The sequence below is a fragment of the Salmo trutta genome, unplaced genomic scaffold (assembly GCF_901001165.1).
Source record: "Salmo trutta unplaced genomic scaffold, fSalTru1.1, whole genome shotgun sequence".
Taxonomy (NCBI): domain Eukaryota; kingdom Metazoa; phylum Chordata; class Actinopteri; order Salmoniformes; family Salmonidae; genus Salmo; species Salmo trutta.
The window spans coordinates 1,103,809-1,117,572 of record NW_021823073.1 but is presented as its reverse complement, the minus strand read 5'-3'; the positions used below and the strand labels follow the sequence as shown (position 1 = coordinate 1,117,572).

At 43.7% G+C, this 13,764-nt stretch overlaps 2 protein-coding genes across 3 annotated transcripts in view; both read right to left on the bottom strand.

The window, feature by feature from the left end:
* Positions 1-7,148, bottom strand: part of LOC115188722 (sperm-associated antigen 17-like) — a 31,708-nt gene extending 24,560 nt beyond the window's left edge. For both annotated transcript variants that reach the window (XM_029747473.1, XM_029747472.1), the window contains exons 1-11: positions 6,717-7,148; positions 6,412-6,552; positions 6,284-6,343; positions 5,023-5,154; positions 4,553-4,730; positions 4,144-4,326; positions 3,759-3,925; positions 2,989-3,150; positions 2,752-2,821; positions 2,488-2,606; positions 1,019-1,156 (exon numbers count right to left, since the gene is read on the bottom strand). In XM_029747473.1, coding sequence (XP_029603333.1) covers positions 1,019-1,156; positions 2,488-2,606; positions 2,752-2,821; positions 2,989-3,150; positions 3,759-3,925; positions 4,144-4,326; positions 4,553-4,730; positions 5,023-5,154; positions 6,284-6,343; positions 6,412-6,552; positions 6,717-6,821 — 1,455 coding nt within the window. In that variant the 5' untranslated portion in view covers positions 6,822-7,148. The remainder of the gene's footprint in view (positions 1-1,018; positions 1,157-2,487; positions 2,607-2,751; positions 2,822-2,988; positions 3,151-3,758; positions 3,926-4,143; positions 4,327-4,552; positions 4,731-5,022; positions 5,155-6,283; positions 6,344-6,411; positions 6,553-6,716) is intronic.
* Positions 7,149-7,204: 56 nt separating this feature from the next.
* LOC115188723 (E3 ubiquitin-protein ligase HECW2) overlaps positions 7,205-13,764 on the bottom strand; it is a 54,332-nt gene continuing 47,772 nt past the window's right edge. Inside the window, exons 28-30 of the mRNA XM_029747474.1 lie at positions 13,106-13,191; positions 12,722-12,834; positions 7,205-11,413 (exon numbers count right to left, since the gene is read on the bottom strand). Coding sequence (XP_029603334.1) covers positions 11,302-11,413; positions 12,722-12,834; positions 13,106-13,191 — 311 coding nt within the window. The 3' untranslated portion in view covers positions 7,205-11,301. The remainder of the gene's footprint in view (positions 11,414-12,721; positions 12,835-13,105; positions 13,192-13,764) is intronic.

Sequence of the window (13,764 nt, the reverse complement as noted above, 5' to 3'; positions counted from 1 at the left end):
AGTCATGGTGTAGTCTACAGTAATGAAACCATACTATACTGGGGAAACAGTATAATAGGTATAGAGGGTCATGGTGTAGTCTACAGTAATGAAACCATACTATACTGGGGAAACAGTATAATAGGTATAGAGAGTCATGGTGTAGTCTACAGTAATGAAACCATACTATACTGGGGAAACAGTATAATAGGTATAGAGAGTCATGGTGTAGTCTACAGTAATGAAACCATACTATACTGGGGAAACAGTATAATAGGTATAGAGAGTCATGGTGTAGTCTACAGTAATGAAACTATACTATACTGGGGAAACAGTATAATAGGTATAGAGAGTCATGGTGTAGTCTACAGTAATGAAACCATACTATACTGGGGAAACAGTATAATAGGTATAGAGGGTCATGGTGTAGTCTACAGTAATGAAACCATACTATACTGGGGAAACAGTATAATAGGTATAGAGAGTCATGGTGTAGTCTACAGTAATGAAACCATACTATACTGGGGAAACAGTATAATAGGTATAGAGGGTCATGGTGTAGTCTACAGTAATGAAACCATACTATACTGGGGAAACAGTATAATAGGTATAGAGAGTCATGGTGTAGTCTACAGTAATGAAACCATACTATACTGGGGAAACAGTATAATAGGTATAGAGAGTCATGGTGTAATCTACAGTAATGAAACCATACTATACTGGGGAAACAGTATAATAGGTATAGAGAGTCATGGTGTAGTCTACAGTAATGAAACCATACTATACTGGGGAAACAGTATAATAGGTATAGAGAGTCATGGTGTAGTCTACAGTAATGAAACCATACTATACTGGGGAAACAGTATAATAGGTATAGAGGGTCATGGTGTAGTCTACAGTAATGAAACCATACTATACTGGGGAAACAGTATAATAGGTATAGAGAGTCATGGTGTAGTCTACAGTAATGAAACCATACTATACTGGGGAAACAGTATAATAGGTATAGAGGGTCATGGTGTAATCTACAGTCATGTACCTTCTTCTCCTGGTCTGAGCGAGGCAGAGACATGACAGCAGACAGCATGTAGTCTGCCAGGCTCTTTTCCAGGCTATACACTCCCTTCTCTGAGTCTGCTGCAGACAGGGGAGGGATGTCCTGCTCTGTGGCCACCACCTGAACACACACACACACACACACACACACACACACACACACACACACACACACACACACACACACACACACACACACACACACACACACACACACACACACACACAGTCAACTAAAGGAGCTCAACCATTCATCTTCAGGATTCTCTACTTGTCCACCATATATACATATATAATGTCTGGAGTGTCTTTCATGTAAAATCTAAGTCAAGGTATGGAGGAGAATGGTGTTTTCTCAACTACAATACTTCAACGCTGACCTCTGAGGGTAAGACAATACACATGCAGTAATACAATGAACCACATGCATAAAACCCAAACAGATCTGGGCTGAACAACTGTTGTCCTGGTTGACTGTAGTATGGTGATGATGGTTGGGGCCTACAGTGGAGGACCTGCTCCAATGTAGTATGAACAGAACCTGCTCCAGTGTAGTATGAAGGGAACAGAACAGAACCTGCTCCAGTGTAGTATGAACAGCACAGAACCTGCTCCAGTGTAGTATGAAGAGAACAGAACCTGTTCCAGTGTAGTATGAAGAGAACAGAACCTGCTCCAGTGTAGTATGAAGAGAACAGGACCTGCTCCAGTGTAGTATGAAGGGAACAGAACCAGCTCCAGTGTAGTATGAAGGGAACAGAACAGAACCTGCTCCAGTGTAGTATGAACAGAACAGGACCTGCTCCAGTGTAGTATGAACAGAACAGAACCTGCTCCAGTGTAGTATGAAGGGAACAGAACCAGCTCCAGTGTAGTATGAAGGGAACAGAACAGAACCTGCTCCAGTGTAGTATGAAGAGAACAGAACAGGACCTGCTCCAGTGTAGTATGAAGGGAACAGAACAGAACCTGCTCCAGTGTAGTATGAAGGGAACAGAACAGAACCTGCTCCAGTGTAGTATGAAGGGAACAGGACCTGCTCCAGTGTAGTATGAAGAGAACAGAACAGAATCTGCTCCAGTGTAGTATGAACAGAACAGGACCTGCTCCAGTGTAGTATGAAGGGAACAGAACAGAACCTGCTCCAGTGTAGTATGAAGGGAACAGAACAGGACCTGCTCCAGTGTAGTATGAAGAGAACAGAACAGGACCTGCTCCAGTGTAGTATTAAGGGAACAGAACAGAACCAGCTCCAGTGTAGTATGAAGGGACAGGACCTGCTCCAGTGTAGTATGAAGGGAACAGAACAGAACCTGCTCCAGTGTAGTATGAAGGGACAGGACCTGCTCCAGTGTAGTATGAAGGGAACAGAACAGAATCTGCTCCAGTGTAGTATGAAGGGAACAGAACAAGAACCTGCTCCAGTGTAGTATGAAGGGAACAGAACAGAACCTGCTCCAGCATGCAGTGTAGTATGAGGGGAACAGAGGAGGCTTCAGGAGGAATCTGGTCCAGCAGGTCGTTATAGTAACGCATGTCCACATCAGTACTCAGAGCAGCCGGTTCAGGGTCTACAGGGACAACAACAGACATCAGCTCCCTGGGTTAGGGTCAATTCACTTCCATTCAGCTATTAGTTAACTGGAATCATTTACTTGAACTATCCATTATAACATCACCTGTCCTACAGAGAGTGTTAGTGAAGCTGTAGAATACCTGGAGTGGTCTCCTCTTGGGCTTGTCTCTTCTTGGACCCAGGTGTCTGAGGCGTTGTGGTCTGAACCGTCTAAGATATGACAGAAAATATTCCTCAACATTTCTGCTACATGTAGAAGCAGAAAACAGGCCTACGTGAAATAAAGACAGTATTGTGTATATTCAGTATGGTTTCCTGCTCCATCCACCAGTCAGTTCCTCCTGTGTGTGCATGCATGTGTGTTTCTGGTACAGTACCTCTGCAGGGCTGTCCTGGGTGGTGCGTGCCCCAGCCCTGGGGACAGATGGCACCTGGACCAGTCTCATGTTGTTCAGGTAGTGTTGATGCTGTCTCCTCCAGTCCAGACAGTCATAGATCAGACACGCCACGTCCTCAAACAGACGTGTCCCAAACCCAAGCTACAACACAACATATTAACATGGCATTTTAAGTACATTATAAAAATGATAATAATTAAAGAAAGACCCCACACTGCTCTTGCAAATGTTTATTGCTTAGGTGTCAGACTCTCGGCCTTCTCGTCAGAGCTTTGATTCATATCAGAAGAAGAGGAAGAAGAAGAAAGGGAAGAAGAAGAAAGAGGAGGAAGCGAAGAAGTAGGAGCAGCAGCAGCAGAAGAAGAATCAGAAGAAGAAGCAGAAGAAGAATCAGAAGAAGAAGAAGCAGCAGCAGAAGAATCAGAAGAAGAAGAAGCAGCAGCAGAAGAAGAATCAGAAGAAGAAGCAGAAGAAGAATCAGAAGAAGAAGAAGCAGCAGCAGAAGAAGAATCAGAAGAAGAAGAAGCAGCAGCAGAAGAAGAATCAGAAGAAGAAGCAGAAGAAGAATCAGAAGAAGAAGAAGCAGCAGCAGAAGAAGAATCAGAAGAAGAAGAAGCAGCAGCAGAAGAAGAATCAGAAGAAGCAGCAGCAGAAGAAGAATCAGAAGAAGAAGAAGCAGAAGAAGAATCAGAAGAAGAAGCAGCAGCAGCAGAAGAAGAATCAGAAGAAGAAGAAGGCAAGGAAATCACCATAGCCTCTGGGCTATCCTTGTCTTGTGGTGACAGGATCTCTTTAGCGGTGTGACTGAGGCGGGCCACATCAAACAGCTTGGAGAATGCTGAGCCACTGTTTAGCACCCCTTCCAACTGACCCCAGAACTGCTCCCGTTGTCTTCTTCTAATGTTAGTCTCCGCGTCTACAGGAACACAATAGCAGCATTTAGCAACACAAATCACATTAAAATGAATTGATTGATAGATCCATACTATACTGCCAATATGAAATACTGTCAAATACCTCTGCTGTGCTTGATTCAGTTTACCCTGACTGTACAATGAAACCAGTGGAACAAAACACTCAAGATCCCAGGCTAAATCAATCCAAACCTCACAGTGATGCCAATCTGAGTCTTACCCCCATCCAGGGGTTTTGCATCACTCCCTTCCAGTGATCCCTCTGGCCGGTCTGGTCTCTGTGAGGTCAGCTTGATAATGTTGGACACATTGACCCCCAGGGAGTCCAGCACAGAGACCAGCTGAGCCTGCTGGAAGCCCACCACCAGAACGTAGTGCTGAGGACCATCATCTGGCTCATCGTCTAGACACACACACACACACACACACACACACACACACACACACACACACACACACACACACACACACACACACACACACACACACACACACACACATGAAAGCATGAGAGGTGAGAGAGAGACAACCACCCAGTCTCCCCAACACAAAGTGACAACCAACCTCATACAGTATAGTATGTTAGGTCGTTAGTATGTGTGATAACTGAGACAGAGTAGACTGCTCACCTATATACTTGTTGGTCTCATCCTCCTCGCCCCTCTTTTTCAGCTTGGTGTCCTTGGTTGGGGCACTGGGCTCTGCCCCTTTCTTCCCCTTGTCACCTTTGGCGGCAGGCTTGGCACCACCTTTGTCTTTGGTTGGGGAGGCATTGCCAGCCTTGCCCTTACCCTTCTCCTCAGCAGCCTGGGAGAGAGTGGATTAAACTAAGTGGTGCTAATACTGCATACTGCGGTTCAAATCCGGGTCTCCTCTGTGCCAGAAGACTGCGTTAGCCTGCAGAGCTGAAGCCTAGGCATTAACAGGTAGCGCAGGCTAGTCTTCATGTCTCAGACAAGGTTTCTTATCACCAATGTTACAATACTACTATAACTCTATCTGACAATAACACTTCAAAAGATTCTCTAGGAAAGCTGACTGTTGCCAGGGCGATAAGATGACTGATAATTGTTGATGGCTGCCAGGAGTTCCTTCCTACCCTCATCTCCGTGGCTCTCCTCTGCTGGTCGTTGGCCTTGACTCCCAGGAGCTGGAACTTGAGCAGTTTACCCAGCAGGTCACAGGGCAGCTCCTCTCCTGCATCCAGCAGGACCTTGGCTGCCTCCATCACCTTTATAGACAAACAACATACTTGATATAGAATAGACAGAAAGTGAGTAATAGTTCGAATTTATTGTGCAACTCTTTCTCTGCTGCTTCGTAAATGTGTCTTTTGAAATGAATAGCCTATAGAGCACATTTTACTGAAAAATGGGTGCATTACATACCTCATAAAACATGGGTGCATTACATACCTCATAAAACATGGGTGCATTACATACCTCATAAAACATGGATGCATTACATACCTGATAAAACATGGGTGCATTACATACCTGATAAAACATGGGTACATTACATACCTCATAAAACATGGGTGCATTACATACCTCATAAAACATGGGTGCATTACATACCTCATAAAACATGGGTGCATTACATACCTCATAAAACATGGGTGCATTACATACCTCATAAAACATGGGTGCATTACATACCTCATAAAACATGGGTGCATTACATACCTCATAAAACATGGGTGCATTACATACCTCATAAAACATGGGTACATTACATACCTCATAAAACATGTGTGCATTACATACCTCATAAAACATGGGTGCATTACATACCTCATAAAACATGGGTGCATTACATACCTCATAAAACATGGGTGCATTACATACCTCATAAAACATGGGTGCATTACATACCTCATAAAACATGGGTGCATTACATACCTCATAAAACATGGGTGCATTACATACCTCATAAAACATGGGTGCATTACATACCTCATAAAACATGGGTGCATTACATACCTCATAAAACATGGGTGCATTACATACCTCATAAAACATGGGTGCATTACATACCTCATAAAACATGGGTGCATTACATACCTCATAAAACATGGGTACATTACATACCTCATAAAACATGGGTACATTACATACCTCATAAAACATGGGTGCATTACATACCTCATAAAACATGGGTGCATTACATACCTCATAAAACATGGGTACATTACATACCTCATAAAACATGGGTACATTACATACCTCATAAAACATGGGTGCATTACATACCTCATAAAACATGGGTGCATTACATACCTCATAAAACATGGGTGCATTACATACCTCATAAAACATGGGTGCATTACATACCTCATAAAACATGGGTGCATTACATACCTCATAAAACATGGGTGCATCCTTGGTCTTCTTGATTTTGGGGTTTCCCAGTTCATGGATCTGTGAAGTATTTCATTCATTGGTTGATATACGCTTGACTGTGAACAATCAGACTTTGTGTTACTGACCTTTTCTAGGGTGGTGTCCCAGGTGACCACGCTGAAGAGCCTGCGTAGGGGCTTCTGTACAGCCAGCAGCAGAGCACCGATCAGCTCCTCATCCTTCAGCCTCTCTCCCACCACCAGAGAAATGCTGGCCTTCCAAGTCTCCTAGCATCATCATCATCATCATCATCAGACAACACTGATCAGTGAACAACAACAACATAGCCAAGTGACAGGTCTGTGACAAGTGAAGTCATTCCCTGCTTTTGTAGCTGGCCCCTTAAAGTTTAGTGTGTTTAAATAGTTATCAAACTCTTAACGTTACCCACCTCCTCAAATGGTGCAGTAGTGAGTCCAGTTTCCCAACTTTTGTTTCCAACTGCCGTTGCACCAGCAGCAGACACTGTCCCGCTTTTGACTCTTTTTGGTGGCATTTCCTTACCGTTTTTAGAGAGAAACTAACCTATTGACTTGAATCAAATTGCATTATATTATGACATTTCTTGAACTTAACGTAAACTAAAACAGCCACTTCCAGCTGTTAGCTTGCTAGCTGACGTTAACTAGCATTGCTCTTCTGTGTACAGTCTGCTGACGCTTCCGTTGCTCTTAGCAACAGGTTGAAGGGGAGGGATCAGTTATGCACAATGACATCTTACCTTTCAATTTGATTTATTTACTCATTTATGAAAAGAAATAGCCAAAAAACGTAATACTGAATATACCACTACTAATAGAAACGTAATCCATGTTCAACTCCCAACACAAAAGACACAGAGACACATTTAATCAATTATTTTTTATAGTTTTTTTTTTCATACAATCATAAAGGAGTGACATGGAGAAAAAAGCTTTGCATAAAGTGAAGCTCTGACAAAGACACAGCCTTGAACCCCCCAGCAGACAGTATCTAATCCTAGAGTCCTGCCGGTCACAGGACCAGACAGGCAGACAGCCAGCCAGAGAGGAACAGACAGAACATTCCATTACAAGAAGGTGAGAACAACTGAAACATGGATGCAACTTTCAAATTGGTCACAATTGGTGATAATATATATATATGCATGTTGTGTTGTAGTTAAAGTGTTTCTGTGAGTAAAGAAGTAGTGGGTTGGTGTGATGGGCTATCGGTTACTCAGTGATGGTGGTGAATGTGAAGACCATGGAGGTTGAGAGACCGAGACTTGGATGAATAGAGTCAAAAGCCCCAATTAAAGCCCCAAAACATTGGTACATTCAGTGCAAATCAGGTGTCTCCAACCTTTTCTGCCATTAGAGCTACTCATTTCTTTCTAGATTATAAAATAGGCCCATTCTTCTCCTCTCCCCTGCAACTCTTCTCCAGGTCCTTGATACACAAGAGAAAGTAGTTCACTATATTTTCTGTCAATATACCTGGTAAAATAATGGTTAATAAACAACTCTAAAATCAGAGATTTGTTGTCAGTGTTGTTTTTCCTGGTTTTAGAATTGTTTTCACTCAAAATTACAATTATTCATAGAGAAACAACGAAATGGGATGTTCTGAGTCAAAGTCAATTCTTAAATCGCCTCTGAGGACAATGTTTTTTAGGTCTGGAAGAAAACTAACAAATGTAGATATCTTTGTGCAATTTTCCCGTAATTGCGCATCTGGCCCTTTAATTGCGCATCTGAGTGAGGAATGTGCCGGTCCAGCAATGGTTCCATACTGCTGCGCATTTCATGGCATTTCATTTTATTTCTGCGCATTTCAAGTTTTCAAATAACAGATACTCAGTATATTCTTCTGCCAGGTAAGCCTACTTGCAATAAATATTTAATTGAAAAGGTTTTGGGGAAAGTATTTCTGTCAACTCACAAGATTTGTCACGTCAACTGGCTGGAGTGATGGACAAACGCGCGCACCACACAGACAGACAGGGGCAATATTGCTGGGAATTCATTGGCAGATTTTGTTAGGTTTGGCTTTTTAAATGTAAATGTTGCGTTAATTAGATAGTAGCTGGGAGCTTGCGGTGGCGGACACTTGTGGGATTTGTTTATGACAGTTTGTCGTGGAACACGTGAAAATTGCAAGTACTTTCAGAATTGTTTGGCGAGCTACTGGTAGCTCGCGATCGACCTGTTGGAGACCCCTGGTGAAAATATATAGCCTACACAGGACAGCACAATCATTCATTTGCAGACAGAGAGGGAGTCAGAATGAAAGACAGGTGTACTGTCAGTAAGCAAAAAGTTATAAGAACTTCTTGCAAGCCATCCCAGCTCATGTACAGTATTCCCGTAATGCTCGCATCCACTACAAGACCATGGTGCATACCTACGAAACAGCAAGAGAAACTGCCCCTCCCTAGCTTCAGTCTTTCAGTCTATGCTCAAAAACTACACCAGAACCCGTCCCACCTAGCTACAGTTTATTAAGATGAATGCACTAACCGTAAATCGCTCTGGATAAGAGCGTCTGATAAATGACTAAAATGTAAAACATAAATAAATACATGTTATGCCATTGCCACTGTGCACTTCCCTTTTTTAAATTATGTTTTTAACGGTAAACATGTAATATATCTGCCCTCAGTCTCTCACTGGCCCTGGGATGATGGAAGACAATGCAGGAAGTTGTTCTATTTCAGTCCCTTACATTCCGTTAGCTACATTCCACAGTCTCGGGATGTGATGGTGGCCGGGTGTGGTCACAGCCCTGAAACAAAGACATTGGGCGTGTTTCATGTCATCGTTATTGCAGTCGACACACTGCTCAGATGATAGTCCCTCACAACCTCTGGAAAAGTATTTACCTCTCTGGAACCACATTAATATGATATACATATAATATAGTAATCGGCTAAAATGCTCAGCAGCAGCGCGACTGCAGTAAAGGCGACCTGGAACGCACCCTGAGAGTAGAATATGGTGGTATCAGAAGGCAGACTAATGCCTTCTAAGGCAGAGTATGAAGTGAAAAACATGACAAATATGTATTTGTTTCTATGACTCTTCCTTCATATTATCATTACTCCTCGTCTTAAAACTTCCTAGTACTGTAGATACGTCTCTAAAATATATATTTTCCCTTCACTTGAAAAGCAACATTTCCCCCATCAAAACAGTCAGTGTAATAGCATACCATGGGCATCTGTGCTTGTATATGACTTCAACATGTTCTCTGTCACGAGTCTCTATAAAGCTATAAATGTCCCTTGACCTTACCATCACCCACACACAGATCACATTATACTTGCATGATGTAAGCCTGTGTGTGTGTGTGTGTGTGTGTGTGTCTCGACATGCAGGTTGTTAATCACCATGTTTTACTTTCATTATCATGGTCATACGAACATTTGTCATTATATGATGTTATATCGGGGTCCCAACCCTGCTGAAATAGGAACAGATCAAACCAACGTATTCAATCAGGATAATGTACATAAGGAGAAAAAGTAGAAGCAAGTTAAAAACAAGAGCAACAAACAACCATGAGGGATTGAAAAAGTTCAGATCACCCTCTACTCTGGCAGTGTAGCTCAATGATAAAGAGACGATGACAATCAACTTACTTGCAAACAATGAAAACAGCTAAAACACTGAAAGAGTGTGTGTGAGCTGTGTCTAACATGATGGGAAAGCCAACTCAATGTAATGTCTTTATCGTACAAACCGTAGCTGAGTTTGGTTATTCGTGCTAATAGCTTGCCCTGAAGTTTGTTAAGAATGAGGCAGCCATTTAGATTTGACGAGTCATCGAGCGACGTACAAAAACGACACATTCAAGTGCATCATCGTGATATCAGTCAGTACATTCAAAAACATATCATTGTTTGTGGCCATTACAAAATACATTTTGCAGATAGATGAAAAGCCTGTAGAGAGATCCAAGTTCAGCTTCACCACACAGACACCATCGCATCATGATAGGCTACTTCAGTGTTCTGTTCTAGAACACACCTGTCAGAGTGTTCAACAAGGTCAGGTCACAAAGCTGCCTGGACCTTGATTGGTTGGTTCTCTCCCTGACAGGGCAGGAGGCGTGGCCACAGCAGCTGAAGAGCACCTGTCTTGTCTTCTTTCATCTCTTCCTCTCTCCTCTCATCCCCTTCTCCAGGAGCAACACTGTCCTGTGATGTCCACCTCAGCCTCTCAGAGAAGAGCGATGTCCTGTGATGTCCACCTCAGCCTCTCAGAGAGGAGCGATGTCCTGTGATGTCCACCTCAGCCTCTCAGAGAAGAGCGATGTCCTGTGATGTCCACCTCAGCCACTCAGAGAGGAGCGATGTTCTGTGATGTCCACCTCAGCCTCTCAGAGAAGAGCGATGTCCTGTGATGTCCACCTCAGCCTCTCAGAGAAGAGCAATGTCCTGTGATGTCCACCTCAGCCTCTCAGAGAAGAGCGATGTCCTGTGATGTCCACCTCAGCCTCTCTGTGAGATAAAGGAGCTTTGTTTCTTTTGCTCTCCAGGAAAAGCTCGACCACCACCTTCCTTACAAGACTCCTCTGGAAATCCCTATTTTAAATAATAAAAGGTGATGAGCCAGTTGGAGTCTCACTCCAGGTCTTGGTTTTTGTTCCTTCATTGTGCGATTGGTTTGGAGGCTTACGAGTCCATCTCTCCCATTGGTCTAATGGAATAACAAGGGTGTGAGTGTTAGGGTGCTCTCCTTTGGTTTGTGTTGGCAGTGTGTCTAAGTGACCTTAACCGTCACATGGAAACCCTGGTGTTGTGCAGGGGTCATACCCTCTAATAGACATCGCTCTATTCTCCTCTGTTCAGCTCACTTCAGGAAGGTGTGTGTATAAAGATACAACAGGGTGCCAGACAGACTAGACAGTCATCCCCTTGAACCCCTTGGGTTCCTCTACCTCTGTGATACTACAGTTCAGAGGTCAGGGTCAAAGGTGGTAGGAGGAGTGGGGGTTAAAGGTGATAGGGGTCATCACTCCAGGCCGAAGGTGCTGGTCTCCTCCACGGCAGTGAGCATCTTCTCGTGCAGCATGGAGAAGGATGGATATGGAGGGAGGTCCAGCCGGTTGAAACAGGTGTGAGCCCTGGGGAGGAGACAACCGCAAACACAGTGAAAACAACAACAACGTACTTCAGTCTGTATAATACCGTTTCATACATTATACTCAAATTGATAATATACTTCATGAGTTCACTTAGCCTCACAAGTGAAGTTAGTTCCTTTAGCCTTACAAGTGAAGTCAGTTCCCTTAGCCTCACAAGTGAAGTCAGTTCCCTTAGCCTCACAAGTGAAGTCAGTTCCCTTAGCCTCACAAGTGAAGTTAGTTCCTTTAGCCTCACAAGTGAAGTCAGTTCCCTTAGCCTCACAAGTGAAGTCAGTTCCCTTAGCCTCACAAGTGAAGTCAGTTCCCTTAGCCTCACAAGTGAAGTCAGTTCCCTTAGCCTCACAAGTGAAGTCAGTTCCCCTAGCCTCACAAGTGAAGTCAGTTCCCTTAGCCTCACAAGTGAAGTCAGTTCCCTTAGCCTCACAAGTGAAGTCAGTTCCCTTGGCCTCACAAGTGAAGTCAGTTCCCTTAGCCTCACAAGTGAAGTCAGTTCCTTTAGCCTTACAAGTGAAGTCAGTTCCCTTTGGCCTTACAAGTGAAGTCAGTTCCCTTAGCCTCACAAGTGAAGTTAGTTTCCTTAGCCTCACAAGTGAAGTCAGGTTCCTTGGCCTTACAAGTGAAGTTAGTTCCCTTGGCCTCACAAGTGAAGTCAGTTCCCTTAGCCTCACAAGTGAAGTCAGTTCCCTTAGCCTCACAAGTGAAGTCAGTTCCCTTAGCCTCACAAGTGAAGTCAGTTCCCTTGGCCTTACAAGTGAAGTCAGTTCCTTTAGCCATACAAGTGAAGTCAGTTCCTTTAGCGTTACAAGTGAAGTCAGGTTCCTTGGCCTTACAAGTGAAGTCAGGTTCCTTGGCCTTACAAGTGAAGTCAGTTCCCTTGGCCTTACAAGTGAAGTCAGCTCCCTTGGCCTTACAAGTGAAGTCAGTTCCCTTGGCCTCACAAGTGAAGTCAGTTCCCTTAGCCTTACAAGTGAAGTCAGTTCACTTAGCCTTACAAGTGAAGTCAGTTCCCTTGGCCTTACAAGTGAAGTCAGTTCCCTTGGCCTTACAAGTGAAGTCAGTTCCTTTAGCCATACAAGTGAAGTCAGTTCCTTTAGCCATACAAGTGAAGTCAGTTCCTTTAGCGTTACAAGTGAAGTCAGGTTCCTTGGCCTTGCAAGTGAAGTCAGTTCCCTTAGCCTTACAAGTGAAGTCAGTTCCTTTAGCCTTACAAGTGAAGTCAGTTCCCTTGGCCTTACAAGTAAAGTCAGTTCCCTTGGCCTTACAAGTGAAGTCAGCACAGTAGTTTACCTGGGTAGAGAGGTAACTTTGCCCCATTTCTCCACACAAAACCTGCGGGGTCCGTTGCTGCCTCGGAGAGAGGCAAAACCCTCGTAGGGAATACTGGAGGTACCCGTCACAAACTAACAGAGCAGAAAGAAGAAGGTCGCTGTTACTCACTGTGTGTGCGTGTGTGTTTGTATGTCTATGTGTGTGTGTGTATGTGTATGTGTGTGTGTTTGTTTCTATATGTGTGTGTGTTTGTATATCTGTATATGTGTTGTTTGTTTGTGTGTGTGTGTGTGTGTGTGTTTATTTGTATGTGTGTGTGTGTGTGTGTGTTTTTGTTTGCATGTGTGTGTGTGTGTGTGTGTGTGTTTTTGTTTGTATGTGTGTGTGTGTGTGCACCCCCACCTGTAGCAGCCTGAGTCTCTGCTCGTTGTTGAACCTCTCCACCGCCGCCCAGAACCAACGGATCACTATGTGGTTGTCATGGTAACCTGAGGGAGGCAGGAAGACAGACAGACAGACATGAGTCACTCAGCAGCCTGGCCTTTCTCTCTGGTAGGCCTAGTTACTTCAGCTGTTCAACCAGACAGATAGCTAGAGTATACTGTTATATACTGGCCTTTCTCTCTGGTAGGCCTAGTTACTTCAGCTGTTCAACCAGACAGCTAGCTAGAGCATACTGTTATATACTGGCCTTTCTCTCTGGTAGGCCTAGTTACTTCAGCTGTTCAACCAGACAGCTAGCTAGGGTATACTGTTATATACTGGCCTTTCTCTCTGGTAGGCCTAGTTACTTCAGCTGTTCAACCAGACAGCTAGCTAGAGCATACTGTTATATACTGGCCTTTCTCTCTGGTAGGCCTAGTTACTTCAGCTGTTCAACCAGACAGCTAGCTAGGGTATACTGTTATATACTGGCCTTTCTCTCTGGTAGGCCTAGTTACTTCAGCTGTTCAACCAGACAACTAGCTAGGGTATACTGTTATATACTGGCCTTTCTCTTTGGTAGACCTAGTTACTTCAGCTGTTCAACCAGACAGCTAGCTAGGGTATACTGTTATATA